A 25584-nucleotide genomic window follows, 5' to 3' on the forward strand; every position below is an offset into this window, starting at 1 on the left:
CACTGAGAAAAAACAGTCCGCCCCCCAGCCCTCACCAATTCACCGCTGAAGAATTTAATTTTCCTCTTCTGTCATGTCACTCCACACAAGAAGATGCTTCTGTTTTATTCCAGAAAAAGAAAAATAAAGAAAGAGAAATAAAAGGACCATACCCAAAGTGTGTAACAGTAAAGAATATAGTTCGGAAGCAAAAATAGCACACATTTGGTGAAATGGAAGATAGCAAGCAATTTGTCAGAAAAGCTAGGCAGCCAGAAAAATTTAATGAAGAAAAACCATGTTCAGTTTAATACGTCCTATTCTAATTTCTTCCCTTTAAAAGTAACAAATATGCACCCTGTGTGGACAAGCACAGAAGAAAAAAATGATGCGTATTCCCTTATTACAAATTCAGGTTTACTTGACACAGAAAGTTTATTTCTCCAGGAACACTTCAAATACGGATTCTAGTTGGTACAGCAGCTCAGCTTTTCAGTTTCTACTGCCTCCAGATAATATAACAAAGATTCCTTCTTTATTGAGGACAGTTACTATAAAGAAACTTGAAGCTATCACACAAAATACAAAACAATCTATTCCTAGAATGGATTCAAACAAGTTTCTCAGGATTGCTATCTAGTTATAAATTACATATTTAGTAGTAAAATAAGACAGACATGGCTAGAACATTATATGTGGGGAAACATGGCTAGAGGTATTCCGAATTACTCAGCTAATCCTAAGCAGTAGAATACTGACGGTACAGAGAATTTCTAGAAGAATTAAATATTATGTGTTGTAAACAGTTCAGTTAAATACCCACAGATGATGATCTGAGATTCTTTCAGAACTGCCTGCAATCTGTAGTCCCTCCAATTGCAGACTGCTTGTCTTTCTAAGTACCCCTTTTCTGCTCATTACTTTTAGACCCTGAACCTACAGAAGGCATCCCTCCAAAAAAAAAATAAAAAAAATTCCCTTTGGTATTTTCAGGTTTCTCATACCACGTACTTGACCATCTTGAATTAACAGGAGTCAATGAAGATACACATTCTTAATAAGAACGGCAGCTTCGCAGGTCTAATCTATGAACTCTAAAGACCTTAGTTTTATGAGCTTTCCTCAGGGTAGGTATTTCAGCATTCTGAAATCAGGGTTATGGGCTGTTAAGTTAAGCACATGTTCTGCATCAACATTTTAGTTTCAGCAGGTTATTTGGTGCCAAGTTTGCCAGTCAGTATCATCAGTCCCAAAATATGTGCATGTTTGTTTTAACAGGTGTTTTGAGAACAGCACAAGATAGGAAAAAAGCACTGTTAATATCTTCGTTTACCATCTACTCTTAATTCCAAGAACTCCTCACCTTTCCCCCATAAATATGACAAAATTTCAGCTGTGGCATATAAGAAACATAGCTGAAAAATGGTGCTTGCCTGCTCATTTCTTTTGTGTATTATTTCCAATATGACAATCACAGACCTGGTTTAGATATGGTATGAACATCTACTTAAAGAACACTGGAAGAAAAAAGTGAATCTGAAGCAAAACGATCCAACCAAACAAAAAGAATGCCATCAATCCAACACCCTCCCCCTCCAACCCCCCGTTTTTATACAATGAAGCACAGACAAGGACTTTCACTTAGTCTGTTCCCATGAAGATCATTTGTTAGCATTTGTACCATAAGATAGATCTGAAAGTGAAACAAACACAATATAAAAACAAAATAGGCTTACCCTCATCAGTTGTCCCACAGAACCAAAATAATAATTTGCTTTTAAAAATAAGTAGCAGTAAAACATAACAGTAAGATGTACAAGCACTTGCACACACTGTCACATTTGTGGGTCAGCTGAGATGGTGCATCACTATTTTCACAAAAGCCACATGCACACATACACACTTCTTGCAGGTGTTATCTCAGACTTGGTCTGCTGAGAAGTGAAGTGAATCCCCGCAGCGATGTTTGAAGGTTTAAAAGCTCAATTTTTTGTTTCTAAATGCCTATGAAAACATTGACTATGCTCAGAGGCCTTTTAAAACAAAACCAAAGCTTTTAAAGCTTCAAAAGCGGTCATGGGAATTTACTCATCAGGAGGGAATCCTAAATGAAGGCCAAGATTCAGTGGATTCCTCTGGATGTGACAAAAGCTACAGCCTTGTCTGCAGACCTACTGCTTCTCACAGCAGATGTGGGCTGATGCAAGCAAAACCTGACCAATCTTTGTCCATGCCATAGATTTTGCAAAATCTACTTTTTAAAAGGTTTAATCCTCCTCAACTATGTCCTACTATTTTCTCCACCATACTATATGGGAAAAAAAAAAAAAAAAAAGCAACACAAAAACCTCCACACCTTTATAGATACTTCATGTAACAGAGAGATCCCCCACTGCCAAAGTCGTCAGATTAAAAAATAAACAAATAAAAACAGAGCCAGGCTTAGAACTCTATTGTTATAACCTCAAATACATATAGGGCAGGAAGGAAACTGAATGACAGTTGCTTTGTTAAGTATGAGAGATGATTTACAGAAGAAAAAATTGTAATGCAATGTTAAAGGCCTAAGTAAGTTTGAAAAAATCTTTTTCTTTTTGAGATGTCACTGTTTCATACTGTAGCAGTCTAAAAAGAAGTTACTAGGAATGAAAATGTTTAAAGGACAGTTTTAAAAGGGAACCTGAAAGTAAAATCTGAGTAGAACAAAGCTGCTGAGTCAAGTATTTAAAGCATGAAAAGCTGGGTGTAAATGAAAAGTCTTTCATCTGAATGTCTGAGATAGAGATTTTACTCCACATTAAGGTGAAGCACACAAGCCAAAAATCTACCACTTTGAATAAATTTAACCTAGGCTTCATGTCTACCATGAAGCTGGCATTCTCCCTTCTCTTTGGGAGGGTATTTTGTTCATGGACATTACATCTCACTTCTGTGAAATAGAACAGCGAAATGAAGAGTAGGTAGTAAGCATGGAGAAGGGAAAGGAGAGTGTTGGGGCTTGATTGTTTTGGATTTTTTTGGCATTCAGAAGCATTATCCCTTCTCAAACAATCACATCTAAAGCATATCCTGGTCTAGCAGACAGCTGTTTGCCAGAAGACCGGAACAGAAAACCAACACATGGATCTTCCACCGGACATCTGGACATCAAGGGTGTATCCTGCTCACTACAGCCACAGCTCAAACCATGGCCCTCACAACCATGAGCACTACAGTAGCAAGCAAAATCTAAGTAAGATCAGTGCCAAACCAATCATTCTAGGGTTTGCCTCTGCTGGAGTGTGCTCTCTGCATAGCTTACAAATTATGCACTAGACAAGTTCTCAGTCTCAAGAACAACTGAACCTTACAAGGAAATTCTCTAAGGAAGCATGCAAAATGTTTATATGTGAATAAACAAGGAAAAAAAAAAAAAGGGGGGGGGGGGAGATATATATACACACGTCCCTGGTAAGAACATAAGCATCTCCTCTGAGCTCTTGTAAGGTAATCAGAGAAAATAACATGAAGTACAAGCTCAAATTTATATTCTCTGATTATATGAATGCAAATTATATATATATTTATTTTATTTTTTGCTGCACAGGCGCTCAAAGATTGAATCAATTCTGCTTTCAACTATACAGACTGCACTCCCATCAGCTCCCACTGAAGTCAGAATGTGACCTATTGTGTACTTTACATTCACATCAACGAAGTTAGTAAGCAGGCAGAAAAATTGCGTTAAAAAGATGTAAAATGCTTTACTGGTTCTAAAATAAAAGGACAGCTCATTTATTTTAAACAAACTTAGAAGCGCTTAGAGGGTTAATTGGCATACAGTAAACGTGAATTCTGGCAGCATGGACTTGGAGCTAAAATGACATTCACTTTGGTGGTCTTAGGACTCCAGGATTAGTTTACAAGAAGGCAGAGAGGGTTTGGAAATCAAATCCTGAATGTCGGTGATGAATTACCAGATTATAGATGTCTGAATATGAAACATATTCCTGCCCAAATTAAGGTTCAGAAAAGAAAAAAAAAAAAAAAAAAAAAAGAAAAAAAAAAAAGAAGGGGGGCAAATCTGTACCTGAGACAATGTCATAGATTAAATTAAGTATTAAAAAATAAAATAATAACTGTGTTTTTTGGTTTTTTTTTTTTAATATAAATAAAACCCTTCTTTTATAAAGATCTTTGTCATAGACCGAACTTTATGCCAAAAGTATTCTCAAAGCTGGGAATATGAACAGCTAACAAGATCCAACCCAGGAAAATAATTTGGTAGGATAACCAATTCAATTCACAGTTAAAGAATAGCGTTTCCTCTATCATTGCAGATGTGCACTACAGAAGATTTTCCGGAAGTGGACAAGGTGAAATGAATTTCATTATTCTGAAAGGTGAAACAGGGGGGAAAAAATCATATTCGGAGTGATTAGCTATCAACTGTAACTAACTCAAGTCAATAAGAGAAGTTAGTGAACTTCCTTGAAATTCAGATACAGTCCTTTCAATTCAAAAGAAAGAAAGAAAATAATTAAAATCTAAGAAACAATCCGAAGATAATTGTTGTTATCTCTTTTTTAATTTTTAACTGAAAAGATGCATTGCTGCTTCTCTTCCCAACTGAAGCATGAGTACTGCAGTCATCTTTGCACATGGAAAGCACAGGAAACCCTAAGTTGGAAGTCAGCTGAGATGCTGGCACAGATCAAATGGTTTTTGTTTCTGCACAGTGAAAGTCTTCTATATGCACTAAGCATTTGGGTGGCTTCTAAATAAAAAATTAAATATGTAATACTTTAACTTGCGGCATGTACAATTTTACACAAATTGGATAAAGCACTGTTGAAGAAAAACAAGACTATTAAGAAGCATTAGACTTAGTGAAGACTTTATCTGGAAAAATATGTCTAAATTTAACACACACACAAAAAAAGATTATGAATCAGGAATCTTTTCTCACTCAAATACACTTTCACGTGTTAACAGATGTCTTGAACAAAAGAAATTAGGTGTCTAAATACACAAATTGAATCTTTACTGTACGGACTCAAGCACGGGAAATCTCACCTGAATCTGATAAATTAAAACAAAACATACTGCCTGTCTTTTTAATGAAAATTTCTGTAATTTGGGACTAGAATGAAAAAAGTCAATTGAGAACCTAATTAGGAAGCTTTCCTTTTAGTAACCTTTTAGAAGGAACTCCCAGTATTCATATGCATTACATAGCTGACATGCTTACAGAGTTTCAGGAGCGTCTTTCAGCTGGATTATTCATATTTGTATGAACTACCTGCTTCCTAGTCAGTGTTATTTCATCATTAAAGCACAGTCCTTCAAAGGCTGAAGTGGTCAGTATTAGCCCTACTGTGAGCCACTTTGTTTCAATTATGAAATCTTGCAATAGAGGAAGTTAAAAAACATACAAGTCCTTGCCAAACTGAGGACCTATTCTGGATGTTTTAGGCACTTCTAGCAAAGGAAGGTATATGCTGATATACATAGAGAATCTTTTTATCATTTACCATTTCTTGACTAAAAATATTTACCATCCCCTAAATGCTAATTATTACACTGAAATCTTTAACGAGTGGCAATAAATCATAATCGGGATTTCACTATAACTCTGAGAAATAGAAATAAAAATAAAAGGTAATAATATATAATAAAATGTTGGTAGCCTTTTGACTGTTGAGAAGGTTGAGAAGGCATAGGTCTTCAAGAATTTTCTTAAGGCAGTGAACTGATAGAAAAGCAACACTCATTAAGTTTTACATATTCTGTAAACAATGTGTTTTTCATTAAAAAAAAAAAAATAAATATTTCTTTACTATCTAATAGCATAGAATTTTGAAGAGTTTTTACTTTGTCCTGAAATAAAACTTGCTTACCTTTCTTTTAGCAAGAAATTGCTTGATATGAAGCATTTAATCATGAGGTGGATGCATCTAGGTGTTTTAAGTGATTGAATTATTTACCCAGCTGGCTGGGATTCCATAAGCACTGCATGATGTAATCAGGTCAAAATTATTATTACTGTATCACTGAAGCCCATGGGAGCTCTGCTTCAGCACCAGGACCTCAGTGTGTTAGGTATCATACAAACACAGGAGAAAGATGGTTTCTCTCCTCCCCTCTCCCCCGGCCCCAGCCCCCCCCCACACACACACGTTTTTTTCCACCCCCTTTTTACTGGCAGAAGCTCAGCATAGCTCCATTGATTTCAGATGTATTAGCAAGGAAGGGCCTGATCCAAAGCTCACTGAAGTCAACCAAAATCTTTCTGTTGATTTAACAGGCTTTGGATTAGTCCCTAAATAAGAACAGATTTTGACTCAGCTAAAGGATTTCACTTAAGCTCTATGCTTGTTCAAGCATCTAGTAGGAGCGAAGAGAACACTCTGGTCCTACTGAGTAGGAGGCTGTGTTCATCTTATACTATCCCCTTTAACAGATGTACAGGGTCAGAAGTCCTACAAAACGGAGAACCGTCAGTAAGTAGTAAATCTGAGGTGGGAGGAATTGGGAAGGAAGCTCCAAGCTGAAAAACTCTTATCTGTGCTATTTAAATGATGTTCCATCCTCTTCAGTCAGAAGTGGAAAATTAGACAGGGAATTCATGTGAATTTCCAAATTTTACGCTCGTAAATAATTTCAAAGCTAAGCACTAAGTCCTACAATAAAATTCTATGCTTGTATTTGCTATATGCACTTCTGTTGAACTCTGCCAATAGGGAATGCCTTAAATCTAGGTATGACCAACTCACAGCTGCGTATGGAGAAGCCCAAGGAAAGTTTAGACTAATGTAATTGCTTAAACAAGTGCAGCCACAATCAGCTGGTAGGCATAACACAAGATTGTGAGAAAAAGGGCCCTCTTTAGTTCCTTAAGAATTAAATGCAGGGATTGCAAAAACATTTCATGGCAGAAACCACTCATCTTAACAGAGAAATTGCTGAATTTACCCCACTCACTCACATGGCTATGCCACCAACCTTCGCTGCAGCAAATGTTCTGCTTATACAACAAAGTAGAATACTCCAAGCCTAACCTGAGAATGAGGAATGTACAGTGTTAAGAGTGCACAAAGGTAACCATCCATAAAATAATTTGAGCTCTTTCAACAAATTGCGTGGCCTGCAGTCTAGACTAGCCCTCAGTATAAGCTCAAGAATGTGGGGCTTGCAATGGACTTCATACTTGGAGCAGCTGGAGTCAGCAGAGCACAGGGAAACCACTTTGTCTTTCTCCTTCCTGTGCTGACTGGCTATAGGTAGGAACAGGGGCACCTGAGCCATCACACCAGCTCTGCCACTCCATTTCCCTCTATTTGCTCCTAATGACAAAGGTGACTTCACTAGTAACTCAAAAACAGCTGAGCACTGTGCCTGTTACCTACAAGCCACTCAGAGGTAAGAGCAGAAAACCAAGAACCAATTCTGTCCTTCAGCTCCATACATACCTGCGCACAAGACAAGTTACTATATAGAGTGCAGCAGCAAACAAAAGCAGTCAAATTGCTTAAATGTAATTTTGAGTTTACTGTGTGTTTATTATCCCTCACTGATTTAAAACAGTATTTCAAGAACTGAACCAAACTAGAAATATAAATATGTTTTCCTCTGGAACTCATCTGAATACTTAAAAGCCTCGAAAAGGTAACTCAAAATTTTCTTCAGCAAATAAAAAAGCTAGTATTTATTCATTATGCCCTTTAAACTATAAAGCATAATGAAATTTTGATCAGAAATTTTCGGAAAAAAATTAAGCATTATGGCTGTCTTTTTGCAGATCTCATATCTTAACAGCAGTACTTTCTATGGGAATTGAGCAAAAATAAAGAGGATTTTTTGTTGTTGCTGTTTTTGGTTCTTTTTGTGCATGCATGCTTTTTAAGATAGGAGAGTAATGCTTTGCTTTTGTTTATACGGATGTGTTTGAGTCAAGCTTTGTTTATGTGAAAGCAGTAGTGCCCCTACTAATGCTACTGATTTCCACACAAGAAGGATCAGGATCCTAAGTGGATGCCTTCCCCTTCACCCCCCCTAGGCAGGAAGAACTGCTTTTAGCCAATTCTCACTGCCTTCCTTCAAACCTTCCGTGGCTCATAAACAGAAGATAGGGTTTTTTTTGTGAGTACTATCAGCAGGACTCCTGTTCAGTGCATTTTGAAATGCGATTCTAAGTTCCGTGGAAACCCAAATCACTACACTGAAACTTGTATATGTTTGTTCAGAGTAAAAGCAATAACAAACAGTAATAAAATAGTTACAAAAAGATAGATTCCTTCTATTCCATAGTTAACAAAAAAGCTCTAAATATAAAGCAGACTGTTTATGATACCTCTGCCAATTCTGATGCCCTAAGCCTTCATTCTCAACCACCACTGCCTGTGTGCATGCTGAAAGCTCTTAGGCAACAGAGCGGGGGGTGTGCTAGATCTTCTCATGCCAAGATGAGAAAAATCAATGTCTGTGTTTAAAAGACAGAACTACTGATGCGCAAGGTCACTAAACACCACAACCTGTTCCATAGCTCTAGAGCAGGGGGAAATCCTAGAGGAAAAAGGAAGACAGTGCATTGCACAATCTTGTTTTAAGCCAATATTATCCTTGGATCCCTAATACCTACATAACAATAGAAATCAAGTTTTTCTTCATCTATGTTTACTGTGAATGTCTGAGGGGGAAAAAATGAAACAAAACAAAACAAGAACAATGCAAAATATACATATATAATGATACATTTTTTAAACATTGGAAGCATCGCTTTAGAAGTCTCTTCATATATGTACCACTTAGAAATTGATGAGGCGATCCATGTCATCTTTCAATACTCACTTTATTAGTCTTCTTACTTAAAAAAAAATAATAATAATAAAAAATTCTATATATATAGGGGTAATGAGTATTTCATTTACCTTTTCTCACCTTTTTTGAAAAAAAAAATTATAAGTTTTAAAATAAGCAGTACTGTTTACAAATGCAGTTTATCCAATGCTGCCACAATGGACTTCATGAAGCCAATGCAAGAAACATACTTGACTTCCTATATAACCCTGAATTCCTGGACTATATGAGCAGTACACTGACAACAAATGACCATTTCATAACAATTGTGCAACATTTACTTATGCTTGTGCCCACTGCACAGATGGGAAAGAATGCAGGCCAGAGAGCCCATGCAACTTACTCAAGAGCCTATTGGATTCAGTTCTGCAGATAGCTACTCCTGAGTAGACATCCATATCTTTCCTCGTGGCAACAAAAAGGGAAACACAGGCAGGGCACCAAAATAACAGATGTCCTCCTGGTGACCATTCTTGTTATTTGGATCATGCCTGCAACTAGCAAAGTAACTAAGGTTGCAGTTGCATACAGTTGTACTGCTCTCTTCTAATTCCTGTCATTTCAGGCACTAAATTAGACCAGAAAACTGCAAGCCTAAGTTTCTACACGCATTTTTACAAGTACTTTTTATAAGAATGAAAACATTTTAAATATTCATTCATATCTTTTACGATATGGGTGAAGATTTACACACATTAGTGTAGTAGAAACTGCTGGTTGGAATGGTAAATATTTTGAAAACCATAGTATAAATATTCAGCCACCATTCTGATCTTTAAAATCCTAATCTTATCAAGATTTACATGCAAATCATTCAGTTTTTGGTGAATGGAAAACCTACTTGAGAGATACAATCACTTGTGTGAAGAACGGAGAAGCTAGAAGTGAGGAGAAATCACTCATTTCAGCATATAGAGCTGAGACTGCAGAAAAAACCACCTAGCTTCAACAATCTCTAGTGCCAGTTGAAAGGAATCTTACAGCAAGTTTGAAAAAGAAAGCATATTTAGACTCCGGGCCTGGGTTGATTGGTACCTTGTGATCAGTCAATTAGAGTAGAAATAATTGCACAGGTTAAAAACAATGTTTTGCAGTTACTTAAAATCAGATTGATTTGAAATACCAGAATTAGGAATAAATATATCAGACCTCAGTAAGAGACAAATGAAAATGATTGTCAGATTTTTTTCACCTGTTCTTCCCCAGCTATAAAAACACCCTTGAAAACTGGAGCATCTCAGAATGGTTAACACAGGCAAAGTAAAAGCAGGAAGACAAAAGACACACACATATTACAATGTGTAGTTCCATAATGCAGTGCTTGATGCTCCAGAGGGCCTTCAACAAGTACTGTACAGCCAAAAATCAATTGAAAATCAGCATGATAACAGAGCATGAGTTGCCCTGTAATAGCCTGAAGACCCCCAAGGCTACATGGGGCCCTTTCATCTGCCGCATGGCCCTGACTCAGGGGAGCCGTGATCCCTCCACAGGCGCTCAGCCCGTCTGCCACCCTTACCTATTGCTGCCCACCTCACAGTAAGGAGAGCTGACAGCAATAGGGTGGGCTGCCTCTACCAATGACACTGGATTTTTCTTAGTGTAGATTTGGAGGCTTTGTTTATGTTATCACTAGCTTTCAAATAAATACCTGCTCAAAGCAAGCTCGCTGATTTTGGAGGTGGATGCAGTATGAAGACAGTCCCAATTCCAAACACACAGAGGTGATCCCTCCTTGATATTTAGTCAAGAACAAACAAGAATGAAGGGGGAAGAAACATTTCTCAGTTCCTTGCACACTGCTATGTAATGCAACAAAGCAGGCTCACAAATATTTCACTCATATGGTAGGTTTAATTTCAATATTTCTTTAATTACTTTCCAACAATGTCTGGTTTCTGTTGAATTTACGCTAGTACTTGGCATTTGGTGCAACCCCAAAAAGATAAGATACATATGTCCCCTATTCACAGTCTTGGCATTTTTACCTTAACTCAGATACTGAAGTGATTCGTTTGAAAAATTACCTTGCTGATTAGCTACATTTTCTAGTAAATATATAGCGTTAATCCTTAAATTCTGAATATGACATAAGGTATACAAATGTTCTGTCTGACTCAACAGCAACATATCACGGCTTAAGGAGGACATGTATGCTGATCTCCACGAGTGAGGAAAGAGCTAATTGGGAGTTAGATTCAGTGTGATTATTGGCTTGTTTATGATAAGGGAGTACTCTTCTGAAAGCACTGTAAATTCATCCCTGATTGTGGTGTTAAACCACAGCTCATCTTCTGTCCGTCCCCCCTCCCCTCCCCATTTGTTTGGTTAAAAGGGGCTTTAAACTATTTTCAGCAGATGACAGTGTCATGCTTTGATTTTCTTCAAACTTAAAAATAAATAAATAAATCAGCCACATGAGCCTGATGTCAAATTTCACTTTCTAATAGCAGAAAGACACATTTTAAGTGTTTACTATAAGAACACATTTGGGTAAATTTTCCCCATGTCATTATGAACATTAGACTGACCCAATTAATATGAAATGTTTCTATGCTGCTGGAACAGACCGTGTTACAGAAAGAGCCATTTGCACAACCTGTTCATGATTATGGGCCATAAGGACACAAAGATGGCATAGACATTTGCGGACCATCTGAATTCTTTCAGGGGAAGTGGGGAAGGGGGGGGGGGGGGGGCGGGAGGTTGGAAGAAAAGGAGGGGGGGAAAGAGAGATGTTAGCCTAGTGTTGTGGGTCATGTTTTTTAATCCAGAGTATTGGACATGTAACACAGCAACAAGAGCTGATCATTTTGTTTAATCACCTTTTGGATCTTTGCCAGATGGTCTCTATTGAGAGCGCTGCAAACAGAGAGAGATGAACTGCGTCTAACATGCCACTAGAGCTTTCCCGTAAATGTCTGAGAACTGAATCCAACAAGAATTTAGTCTCAGAGCAGAAAGGGATACATTTAAAAACTATGTGCATTAACTATACTTTTCCCCATAGAATCCTCACTTGGCATGAATAATTTACCCACTCTTATGCTAATGGGATCATGAAAGTATCCCTGTGTCTTTAGCGCAGCTATTCTCAGCTTTCAGTAATTACCCCACCCAGTGAAAATAACATGGCTTCTGCAGACGAGCGGCCCACTCCTACCTGGCAATTAGAAAGATCATGGCTGACATGGAGCAGTCCAGAAATGGACCGCCAGCTCCTACAGCCCGAGCGGGCAGCTGGATGAATTAAAGCACTCTGCTGTGAGCATTTCTGTAACTGCTCACAGCCAGCATGGGCAAGAAGCTCCTGTGCAGGTACATTTTGTTGTTATTTGTTTTGTTTCTTTAAGGATGGTAGAAGACTTTAATATGTAGTCCATGCACCATAATATTAAAATAAAATAAAATTTTAATTACTTTTTTTTTAAATCAGTGCCATCATGTTGAACAAGAGGGAGAGAACTGCTAGGTCAATTAGAGTTTTCAAATTTTATTAGCTACACAAAGGAAAATTCTACTTTTTTTTTTTAAATTATTATTTTTTAAAGTTTTTTGGTTTTTTGTTTTTTTTCAAACCTCACTACAAAGAACAAGGCTTTGACCTCTGTCCGTAGCACTCTTTGCTAGGTAGTTCACTATGTAAAAATTATCAGGCTAAAACATCTGGGAAAGAAAGCTATGAAACAGCAGGGAACGTGGCTGGTTTATTGTTTATCTTTTGTTTATGAGGCAGTATTCAAGTTTAATTACTACTCTAAATTAAACTCTAACAGGCATCAGGAGACATCCCTTTACACGACCAAGTTAAAAAAAAAATAAAAAAAATCTAGAGATTCCAACACTAGATCTTTCAAATAAGTTGGCACATATAGGAAGAAATTAGTCAGTCTGTAACAACACAGGAAGACATTTAAGCACTTGCTACTGTATGTTTGAATGCATTGCATTATGAAACCATTAATATTGTAACAAGCATACAATTGTAATTTAGCAAATGGGATGTTATCTAACATTCAGAGGCAAATTGGGTTAGGCTGAGTAAGATCTGAGATGAAAAGGATGGCCTAAGGAGGAATCCTACCTTCTTCGTTTTGAAATACAAATATATAAATATATATGTACACACACGCATTTAAAAAGAAAAAGCAACACAAAGCAGAGGCAAACATCTCTTAAGTATAATTAAGTAAACTCTGAATGTACATGTGCAAGAAGGAGTTTGCTACATTTACCACAACAGTAAGTGACCAGTTTTAGATGAACTTAGCTGTAGGAAAAAATAAAAGTTGAAAGCAACTAGCAAAAGATTATTCCAGATGGCATCTGTCATATTGTATTTAGGGTTATTTTAAAGAGATTACTGCCACTATGAAAACATTCAATTGACAGAGTTTTCCTGGGCTGTGTTTGAAACCCCTGCATAGCACATTCAAATATGGAAATAAATGTTTTCTAGGATGTATCTATTGATAGACTTAATATATGCATAAATATAACAACATGGATTTCAATCTAAGAGTGAGGTGAAGACATTAAATGCAAATATAAGATTTTAAATCCTGCACGTTCTGAGCTTTAATTTAATAAACAGTGAGGAATCTGCCTGAACATTAGAAAACAGCATATGAAGCAAAGATTCACTATGAAATTTTACTGCTACTTATTGAATAGAGGATAGGGACATAAATGTTCCCCCAACCCAGCAATCAAATAAGAACTGCAAAAAGCTCTATTTGTTCACGCAATAGAAGGAAAGAAAAGAGAGGATGGTAGGATACTAAAATGTGACTATATTTAGCTAAGCTGGTTCTGGCATCATTATGGTTAATGTGCATGTGGTGTGCAGTGTGAGCTCAGCAGTTACTGGGCCAACTGTCTCAGTATTTCTGGGAATTCTGCCTATTCACAGTGCAGGGATTGTTCAATTGCTGCAAAATGTACAAAATGAATTTTACAAAAATGAATTGTAAGGAAGGCCCCATTACAACGATTTTACAGCAAAGATGTCAACATCAATTTTTCTTTCATGCATAGCTAATGATTAAAACAGCATATTCCATTTGCCTAAGACAATTTATTTCGTATTGGCACATCAAAATATTGAAATAGAAAGTTATCTTTACTTTACCCTGATTATTCATTGCTGCTGAACCCACACCATTGTTCAAACCATGAAAAAATAAAGCAAACTTGGCAAGAAATACTTAAAACAAAGGCTCATCAATATTCTCCAATTTGTCAACATCTCAATTACAGCAATGGAAAAAATGTAAATTTCATGTGCTTTGAACACTAAGGGGTCTATTCTTCTGTCAGTGCACATGCGTAACTCCCACCACCATTAATGGGAATTACTCATACATATCAACACAAGGACGGGCCCCTCAAACTTGAAAGGAAAAGATGAATTAATAAGGGCTACTCTCTTCCTGTATCTTCCTCTGCTGAAAAAAGTCATTGTTCTTTAGGAGTTTTTCATACTTCCTACAGTTCACCTTCATGAGAGCTGTGCCTTCTGAAATAATGCCTCTCCGGTGAAGCATTATTTATTGGAAAGTTTGATTTTTCACAATCTGGATATTTGGGGTTTCCTATTAGGAAATTTCTTTCTTTCAAAAAGACAGCTCCTTTCCAGTAAAACTAAACTTTATAGCTTTACATATAAAAATAAAAAGAAATAAACACATATTCTGAATCCTTATAAAGAACATGTGTACTAGTTAGCCTCAGCAGGCTTACTTACATGTACAATGCCAGGGGAAAATAGTTGTAGTATTTGGTTATGGATATTAAGTTTTCAAGACTTGGTATTTATTCATTATTATTACTACTATCCCTGTCTTTTTTTCTCTCTGTCAGAGCTTGGTTCAAAGCTCTATGTAGTTTCAGTAAAAAGGCAGCCTTTCGGGCACTATCAGTTACTTTCATAAACGAATTTGTTCATTGCATGATGATACATAAGAGCTACACTGCCTAATGTTTCAAACTTGCATCAACCCAGAGGTGTGATCTAGGATTAACACACGTGATTTCAGCTAACATCAGCTAACAGTTGACTTAGCCCCGGATCTCGTATTGAGTCTTTGCCACAGAAACATGGATGACAATTTTTCAAAATGACTTAAAGATACTGCCCTAGAGAGTAATCCTCAGATATGGAGGGACACATCCTTTTCCTTCAGCACAAGCAGCCACAATAAACAACCAAGACATCAAATGAATAAGGCAAACTGAATTTGATGCTCATTTATTACTGTTACTTCTGCAAAACCTAGAAACAGCTTCTTGACCGTAAGAAGACAAGTTTATCACCCCAGGCCTAATCCTAAAAGGCACTGAACTTCCCAAAAGGTCCTGAAAAACTCCAGCCCCTCATCTGACATCTCCAGATCAGACCCTTTCATTGACTAAACTAAGAATGTGACAAATCAGGTATAAAATCCTAGTATAATAAAATACAAAATTGAAACTGTTCCCTGGTGCTTTCCCATAGACCACATGTTTTTAAACCTTAGAAAGATTTATTTCTCACTTTTCATGCATAATCTGCCAAATTCATTATTTGAAATATCCCATAAAGAGATTAAATAGGAATTAAAGTCTGGAAGCATCATATCTATCACTGTAGTACAAACTGATGCACAACTGTAGAAGTCATTTATCCTCGTGTGTAAAGGCAGTAGCTTAAGAAAACAAAACAACAACAAAAAAACAAAAATCAAACAAACAAACAAAACAAAACAAAACGTTGTCTTCAAAGAATCCAGAAAATACCCCAACAGACTTTCAGATCCGTTTTCTTCCCCTCCAAATAGAAGGGTGGATGATAAAGCTGCACACACCTTTTAATCTTCTGCTTAGTTTTTCACACATATATTCCTCAACAGAAACCCCAGAGTCTTCTCTCTCCTCTCCCCTTCTCTCAGCCCCTTTCCTGCCATCTCCCTTGCTATAACTCAGCTAACCCAACAGAACCAGTCAGTTTTAAATTTCAGTTGGGACCCCAGTGACCTGTTAATGAATCTACAGAGAGGAGAAAAACTCACAGTGTTGAGTTATGCCTGGTGTTGCTAGCTGACTTGGAGTCAGAAATGCTTGAAGCGTTAACGTAATTGCAAGAATGTGAAAAATGAAGCGTTGGGCTCCTGAGCAAAGCGAAAGGTCAAAGCAAGCCCTACACAAAACAAGTCTCTGGAAGATGGCCTCATTAGACCATTAAATCAGCTTCTCCTTTTTCTCCTTTGTAAGATGTTTAGAGTACTTTATTTTTATTATTGGTCTATTTAACTCTCTCTTTCCAGCACAGGAGAAAAAAAAGAATCAGACCTGCTACATAATTACTGATCTCTAAAATGGTGTTAGATGGCATTGATCTGCATTTGTGGATCTGAACCAGGATAAAGTCAATAAATGCTTGGTAGATTACAGGTCACTAGTACTTAGGTTTGTTAGATGATCAATATGTTATATAGCTTAGTTTTCTGTTGAACAAGTGAGGTGACATGTTAAGAACAACATAGACATTTGCTGCTAATAAAATTAGGATAATCTTTCAACATTTACTGCCCGAAGGCCCTTTCCTTAACCCTTTCAGTGCCTGTGCATCTAATATCAAACATTGACTAGATTAACCCTTTTGGTGCCAAAAATGCAGCCATGCATTGTCATCGAGAGATTGTCCTCCATAAACCACCAAAATGCCTCCAGCTGTTTTGGTTCCAGCTTTGGGAATTATGGATGTATTATTTTATGTAGTAAATATAACTACCTCATGCAGAGAAAGTCTGTAAAAAACGTCATCACTCACCCATCTCACTTCCTTCTAAAAATCACAAGCTACATGCACATCATAAACTTAAGGAAAAAGATGAGACACATGGAGGGAGAGCTCCCAGGAGCCTAAATAGACTGGGTCTAGTCTGAATCAATCACTGCTGCCACCACGTATCAGTAGAAGAGCCCAGAGGTTGTTAATGTAACCTAAGACTCTCTAACAAGCCCCCCTTCCCAAAAATCCCTTTGGGACAAGTCACATATAACATTTGAGGAAGGCCTCAACAAAACTGCAGGGAAACCAGGCTGACCTAAACAGGTAGCTATTCCAGAACAACTCCAAAGGGCATTCCACTACACTTAGAAGTGATTGGGACAGATTCACTGCCATTTCAGTGGTAAAGCAGACCCTGCCCCCTCAAAGAAGCATACAGAAAATTCAATGCAGATTTCTGCACCAGACCTCCCTCTTTCTAATCTTTCCCAGGGTTCAGGAGGGAGAGCAATCCAAAGCTGTCTCCAATGGGAATTTTTCCTGCACTGTACGATCATACATCTTTCAGCTGCCAGCAGCTGAGAGGAATGCTGATTTGCCACTGGACGACTGCTTCCTTTTAAAAGGCCCAACCGAGTACAAAGGGAAGTGCATGAGCAATGTTTCACTTTGCTAGGCCAGGCAACACTGGTGATGGATTTGGCCCTTCAGCAACTGTTCGTCTTCTGCAGACATAAGCGTAACAGGTTTGTTTAAGTCACATATACTGCCAGAAATGTCCGTTCTCAGTAGAAAACTCACAGAGTTGTAACCAGCTACTTTTCCCTTCACGCATAGAAATATTCCTCCAGCACCCCAATTTGCATGGTGAGGAATCAGATAGTTACTGAAATGCAAGATCCTTGGATGTCAGTACATGGGATCTCTTTCAAGCATGGATTGGAGAAGCACTCCTAATTTATAAGGGTCTCCTCGACAGAGCAGAGATACAGGTGTGAGCAAATTTCTTACCTACTGTTAGAATTAACACAATGACAGACGACTCAGAGGGTCTATTTTTTTTAAGTACATGTGATCTCTTGACATCTCAAATCTTAAAAACAAGACACAGTTTAAGCATTTCACAAACAGTAAAGGCTGTGGCCAACCAGTAGGCATAACACTGTTTTGCCATTCAGCAGTCAGGCTTTCCTTCGCACAGGTCTCTGAACAACATGAGTTCGTTGTTCTCCATGATCTCCAGATCAGCCTCAAAGGACACGTCCCAAACAATTCACATTGGACACAGATCACACCCTGTGCCATGACTGCTTCTATCAGCAGTAGTACACAAGAAAGTTGTACACATATGAGACAAACCCAAACTGCCACATGAGAGACAAATGTCACAGGTTACACTTGAGACATCAGGTTGAGGGAGACTGAGCAGCTCCCTGCCACACAGCAGCCTCATGAGGGAGGTAAAACGGTGCAGCAGCATAGCCATCAAGGCATAGCATGAACCACATGAGAGCCCCTGGCATGCAGCCCTGAAGGCCACTCCATTCCGGTCCTCCTACACAGCTAGCAGGATCACACGTCTGTCACCTGGATACATGGCATATGCATGACCACCGAGTGAGGGAAATAGCACTGGCAAAATGTGACAGGTGCAGGTAGAGGGAGCAAGTCATAAGGCCTTGTAAAGGTAGTGTCATATTTGTCAGCTGGGGCTTAGCATGACAACAAAGAAAAACAAGTGAGGATCCCACCACAAGCTTTGCTCTTAAAGATCATCATTCTGGGCCAGAGTCCATGGGTGGCAGTAGTCCATCTTTACCCCACTCTTTAGTGCTTAAGGCTTGAGTCTCACACCTGCTGGAGCCACTAATGCTTCTAACAGGCAAGTGTAAAACACTATCATATCAAGATGACAGCTTTTGACACTTACTCAGCATGGTTGCAGATGACCACACACAAGGTGCAAGGCAGTAGGAAATAAAACAAAAAGTCCTAAAATAATAATCAAATCCCCTGAACCCTGGAGAGGGATTCATTGCAGACACAACAAATGTTTTGCAGTTCAGGTACATCTCCATTTACCATTCAGAAGTAGACATGAGTCTGTACGAGTAAACATTACAGGAAACATTTTCTGTCCAGCTTGAGTTCGTACCTACTTCAAGTTAGCAGCTTGATAACATCATACAGGAAACTTTTCCCCAGCTAAAGCTATAGGTTAAATTCTCTCTCTACATCCCAGCTCACACTACTGCAACGCAGCTGGGGAGTATGTCTGTCATTATATTTACTTACACCACACAAAAATAAACTGTAGATAACCAAATTTGTAAAGGAATTGGCAGAACTAATCAATTGTTATTACAAAGCTTGTTTGAAGATTAGATATTTCTCTTTGAAATAATAATAAAATACAGCTAAGTGGGTTAAGAAAAGGAAATACCGTCTCCCTAAGTTACAGCTGATTATACTGCAAGTCTGCCACTCCATGTTTACTCTAAGGCAGATGGACTGATATAATAAAAAAGCTGAGGTTATTTTAGTCATGCCTACTTTGCACAGGGAAAAAGTTTGACCTTTTACCTTGCTCACTGCTGTTGTCTCCACTCTGGGATGCATGGCCCCCACTGGAGGGCCCCGGTGTGCCTGCTGAGTGCGTTGAGGTTGCATCATCGTGGTCTCTCCAAGATGAAGGATTCTGGTGTAAAAGTGCCAAGGAATTTTTTCCACAGTTCCCATTCCAACAGCAAATGAAGAACAGAAAGAAAACCAGGAGAAGAGGGGAGAAGAGGGGAAAAAGTATACACATTAGCATTTGTGAAATCTGCCAAACACTGATACTGCTTGCACAGTGTAATAATTCTACAGCAAAGACAAACAGAATTTATTTAGTAAAATAAAGGACTTTTTTTTTTTTTTTTTCCAATAGAAATAAAATAATAACATATACACATTTATATGTACATTCCTTAATAAGCAACAGGGGGGCTTGGAGGAGAACACCAACCAACCTGCACAGTTTATGGTACTGGGTGTTCACATCAGGGCAGTTGGCATGTAAACTATCTCTCCACACTTTGTTTTTCCAGACTGATGAGAGATGGGAGGGGAGAGGAAGAGGAGGGAAACTGTTTTCAAGAAGTAGAGAATGTGTATGAGAGAGGGACATGCCCTCCCACACTATCATTTCTCTCACTGGTCTGTGTGGTGGAAAAACCTTGAGGCAAATAAAGAAATGCAGGGGGGGAAAAAAAGGAAGCTGCTTCTGAAATGCATTATAACATGAAGATGCTTCCTCACCCCCAACCACCACATTGATGTGACACATTTCAAAAGACTTCCTAGCTGTATCACTCTAACAGTTCGCTTACAAGCATTGTCAAGAATAACCACCAGGTAATTACCTAAAATAACACGTATAGTGATTTTTATGTAATTTCTTCCATATTACTATGCATAAAACACGACAAAAGAGAACACAGAAGACAGACGTATGGAGTTTGTAAAACTTGGCTAAGTAAGTTCTCAGCCGCTGTACTTTAGTCACATCATTCATGATAGCTTTCTAATTTATTGAGTATTGGCTTTCTTGAAGTGAGGAGCTACTATTTAAAGGGATAAGTGAGGAAAAGTTAATGTTACAGTTTAGCGCTACTTTGTTGAGTGTATTCTCCTCCTGTCCTCCTCCCCTTTCCTGATCATTCCCAATACCCTGCTGTTGCTTAAAGGAAAACAGGAATTCTACTGTACAGGAAGAGCTTTATCAGCACCACATGAAGGCAGGCAAGAGATGGAATTTCCTCTGGCAGAAAAGGAGAGCAAGAACACATGAAACAGATCAGACTAGGGGCTGGACCTGCATTACTTGTCACCTGCATGTGACAACTTAAATCAAGCATGCTATAATAATCCAAAACCAAAGCAAACAACAAATCCCCCCTTAACCTCCAAAAACTACTCTCCCAATCCCCTAATAAATAAATAAATAAATAAATAAATTGTTTGTTAGGTCTGACTGCATACATACAGTGCCTCATGAAATAACATTGGGCTGTTAAAACATGAGGAAAGGAGGAAAGCCTGAAAACAGCAAATAACTAGTTTTCTTAAATTCTTTGAGTGGGACCAATTCTGACCTCATCTACCCCAGTGTGTAATAGGAATAAGTTCCACAAAATCATCTGATTTACCCATTGTAAAATTCAGTGTAAGTGTGATTGGAATCAGCTCCCCAAATATATAATGAAACATCTCAAAGTAATCTCCTAGTACTGATTAGTACCACATGCTCTATAGCAACATAAAATACAACTGCCAAAGAACGTCTTGCTGCAAAACCCAGTAACATAAATCTAATGGGCCTGACCCAGATCACAGCAGAGACAAAGGGAAGAGCCTATGACTTCAAAAGGCTCTGAATAAAGCTCTAGGTGACCAAAGGGTGAGAAGGATCCAAAACCCCCTTCACCTTACACAAACACACACATGCATGCACGTATGGGGCTCCACAGCAGGAAGATATAAGCAGATCAGATGACAGTCCATGATCTTAAATTCACCTCACCTATCAGCACAATTGACAGCACAATAGCATTTATGGTACAAAACCACCACCCTTCCAAAACCTGTGAGACCAATCTCCTTTTCTCACACAGACCCACAACAGAAAAATGGTAATAACCACAGTGGGGTTTTATATTCCTGTTGTTGTTAAATTAATTAGGTCTCTGGAATAACTCATAATGCTGTAAGTCCCCACAACTTCATTTCAATAAATACAAAAATTTTACCATCATTTTACAGAATCAGGTGGGAAGATGCAGAAAAAGAACTGCATCAGGCTTGAAAGTTCAGGAAGCCCAGATGTTATTTAAGAATAATGAAAAAATCACAGTTGAAAAAAAGGTTACCGAAAAGTTCAGATGGAAATAAAATGCAAAAACTGAGTAAGTCTCTTTACAGCTTCAATTAAAACACAGTTGTGCCTATGAGCTTCTCTTTTTATCTCTGAGTTAGGAAGCCACTCAAATAGCTTCAAGCTGAAGGCAAACAGCAGACAGGAGCTCTTCAGCCCTCTGCAGCCTCTTAGCGTCAGCTGTTTGCCGGATGGTAATCAGATAAAGAGCTAGAAGAAATACATGAAAAAGAAAAGAAACAATAGCATAGCATGAGTTTAGCCCTCCAACAACACCAGGCTGGAACCTTCTTTTAGAAAATGTAATAATTGCAACATGTTCACCTAGGCTAAACTTTTCAGGGAACACAGTGAGTTATGTTAATTTTATGCACTGCAGGCTCTCTTAAGCTGGCTGCTGTTGGAGCTCCTTATCACACATAAGAAAATTACAATAATTAACTGGTAACACCTCAGTTATGTTTTAAGGCAAATGCCATCCAAAACCTATCATAGAGTATTTCAAAAGCTTAAACCAGCCTTTCTGTTTCAAAAATGTGGTGATTTGGAAAGGCTCCGTAAATAAGATTTCCTGCAGTTGAAAACTTTTGCTGTCCCTACCAGGATGAGTTGTTCCTGACCCCAGCTTGTACATTCAGTTTTGGAAGGACGGGGTGAACTGATTGGAAATTCAGTGTATTTTTTTGTGACATAGTTTTATCAAGGAAGCAATTTTGCAAAATTTTCTTGAAGAACATAAATAGTTAGATGGAGTATTTACAAGAGGCAATGGTAGAATTTTGGAAGAATCTAAAAGCAAGGGAAGCAGCTACACTTTAATATTATTTTAAAAAATGGTGAATAACTCATGGGGTGGAGTTTACAGCCTCATAAAATTGACAGCATTCTTTTTTATTGGACTAGAATCATTGTGCAGTTTCTTTCTTGCCCCAGACTGTTTCCACCTTTTTGCATTCCTTCAAGAAAACTTCCTGGCCAAATGCCTGATTGTAAGTATTTATACGTATGCCTTCATCATCAAGAAAACAAAAGAAAAGAAAAAATGACAGACCTAAAGTTTGCTTCACTAGAAGCACTTTATTAGTATAGTTTGGAGAGATCCATCCTGATACAAAGCCCTCCGGTAATAATTCTAATTTTCATTTTTTCCATGAAATTTGTATGAAGTTATTGCATTGTAAAAAAGAGAAAAACAAATAGGTACCCTGAATTATATAAACTATTTGCATAGCTTCTCATATCTTTCTGCAAGGTTTAGTAATATACTTTACAGAAATGTGCCAAAGAGAGTGGATGATACCTGCTAAAATGCAATCACCTGTTTTGTGTTTGCCTGCACATGATAAAATGTTCACACACATATGATCTAAACAAATGACATGTACCACGGAAGGTAAATAGCACATACAAATCTATTCCCAATAGTTTTAGTAACTGGGAGTCAAATATGGTGCTCCTCTTGCTCTTACCTAATTGTGTTAAAGAGCAGTGTTACCAGGAGAAAAGCAGTGAATACTGAGCAGAGCACAATAGAAGGAGATGGAAAATAGATACAAGAAGCTAGGTCTCCAGGGGCAGTATTTTCTATTTGCTGGGCTACAGACTCACAGCTGATAATGCAAGTTGTAATTAATATAAAAGCAGGAGACAATATGGGGAAAGCTTGTACTAGCAGGGCCACAGGAGATCACTCCGCTGCTATCCACTGTTTCTCATTTACACACACAGCTTTCCCTAGAAAACACAATTTCGCCAGTGTTTTTTCCCTTGAAAGTTTAAAAAAATAATAATAAAATTGATATAGCACCATCGCTGAATTTTGCTAAATCTAAAAAAGAGCAGCAGAAAGAATAAGAGTCTCTTGGTATACAGAGCAAATCTGATGCGCTACTCTTTAGTCAGTGCTGCAGATCTGCTGGAAACTGTAAGAGTTTTTTAATTGCTGCAGGATTTCTTGAATAGAGGTGTTGTAACATATTTGATAGAGGACAACCTTCAGCCAAATTGCAATTGTTACTTTGCATGCCCAGAATTACCACTGGGCAAAGTCTGGAAAATTTTTTGAGAGTGTACGTAGTCCCTCTGGGGCTGATTCTGATCTCACAGTGTTTTTTATAGCAATATTAAAGACTCAATTAACCATAAGGAATTTGCTTCTTATTTGTAACTGGGAAGTCAGATCAATCAGGCCAGCTGATATCCATGTGAGTACACTGAGCAGGATTTGGCTCACAGACGTTAACCAGCATTTGGAGTACACAGCCATGACAGGATCAGGGCCTTAAATTTTATCAGATGAAATGGACAAAACCATTTATCTTGTGTGAACAAATAAAGCATGACTTGCTTTCGTAAAAGAAACTGCAATAGCTGTAGGACTCTGTTAGCAGGGGTGGAATCGAAGGTCTGGAGGTTGCTTTGGTAAATTAATTTTTCAAACACAAACCTGAACAGAACTTCTGACATGGGTGGCATTCTCCTTGCTAAATACAAGCCAAATCCTGCTCACCTTGTTCTTACAAGCAACGCCTGTAAACACAATGGAATTACTGGTGTGACCGATACCACAAAAATCTGTCTCTGTGCACCACAGTGTATCCAAAGATGGCATGCCATACCAGGTGTAAGAACTCCTATGCATACATGCATCTGTGTTTGTATGTGTGCACTTGCGTGTGTGTTTCAGATGTACAGGATGATATCTTAGAGACTGCTGTGGAACAAGGCAAAAAATAGACTTATTACATAAAGGAACTTTCAATAAGTAAATGAGCCATGGAAAACTCTAATTGCGTATGTTTTGTTTGTTGGTTTTTTTTAACCAAGGTATGTTTTCCTACAGGTGCATATTCACTGTGATTTAATAACTAAATTGTGTGTGAATTGCACAAGTGAAACAAAACAGAAAGTGTCGTGTTCCATCAGATATTTCTGTACATATCTACATGTGTACAATATTTAATTTTGACATTCTTGCCCCTTGGCTTCACGTTTGAGTAAAGTTGTCTAGAGGAATTTTTGACACTCCTAGAATGTAGCAATGCTCTTAAAACTACATGCTTTGTATTTTTCAGTTCAGATTGAAATCAGACATATAATCCACCTGTCAGCAAAGAAGTGAGACTTGAAAAATCAGGTTTTTGTTGTTTTTTTAATTGTCCTTTTACGTCATTCTGTGTGGCTACACTGCATCTAGGATGATAGACAACTCAAACCAAAGAGAGAAAACCAGCATCAAATAGATGGTGAAATACAATGTAATTTCAAATAGAGAGAACGCAAATTAAAATATTTGATTGTGAGATGCCTGGTAACTAGTCTTAGCGCTGCCCGTCAAAAAGAGCAAATACATGATGTTCTCTACTGTCTCAGAAACTTCCTGATGCTCCTCGATCCTTCAGGATCAAGAGGCCTACAGTGACATCCTAAGTCCTAAACCGCGCACTGAGAAATGTGGTTACAAAAGAAACAAGTTTGCCCTTTTTTGCAGTGAGCTCCTTGGTTTCCCTTCTGACCCGCTACAGACAGGAAGGGCACCTCTGGGGTCTGCTCAGCATTCCCACCCAGGTCTGCCAGGGCTGTGTGCCTGAGGAGCGCAGCACCAGCCCAGCAGCAATTTCCTCAGTCAGACCCTACCAAAAGGTTTAATTATATAGCTGGAACTGATTTTTATTTTTTTCTCATCTGCAAGCAGACGTCAGAAATTTGCACAGGCCATTCTTCAATAAGAAATGTGAAAGAAACACAAAATGTCTGTATGTCCAAAAGGACAAAATATACGTATCTCCTCATGTGAGAGCTGAAAGGTTTAATACTCAGACTAATATTTCTCTTCTACAGCTAAGGCATCAGATTTCTGACCTGTCAACAGTCCTTTTATAAAAAATGAGACGTATGTATATTTCTATCCATTTTTAATTATATTTTATGAATGATGATCTGTATATTATTACCTCTCAGCTGCAAATTGACTATAACTTATAAACAAATATCAGGAAGACTGAGGCCTGGATCCTGCTCCCATGAAAGCCAGGGGAAGGAGAGCCATAAATTTCTACAGGAAAATTTCTAGGCTTCAAAG

The 25584-nt window shown here is 38.1% G+C and overlaps 1 protein-coding gene across 4 annotated transcripts in view; it reads right to left on the bottom strand.

The window, feature by feature from the left end:
* MEIS2 (Meis homeobox 2) overlaps positions 1-25584 on the bottom strand; it is a 169581-nt gene that overhangs the window by 135421 nt on the left and 8576 nt on the right. For all 4 annotated transcript variants that reach the window (XM_072339219.1, XM_072339216.1, XM_072339220.1 and 1 more), the window contains exon 7: positions 19172-19286. In XM_072339219.1, coding sequence (XP_072195320.1) covers positions 19172-19286 — 115 coding nt within the window. The remainder of the gene's footprint in view (positions 1-19171; positions 19287-25584) is intronic.

Source organism: Excalfactoria chinensis, chromosome 5 (assembly GCF_039878825.1).
Source record: "Excalfactoria chinensis isolate bCotChi1 chromosome 5, bCotChi1.hap2, whole genome shotgun sequence".
Lineage (NCBI taxonomy): Eukaryota > Metazoa > Chordata > Aves > Galliformes > Phasianidae > Excalfactoria > Excalfactoria chinensis.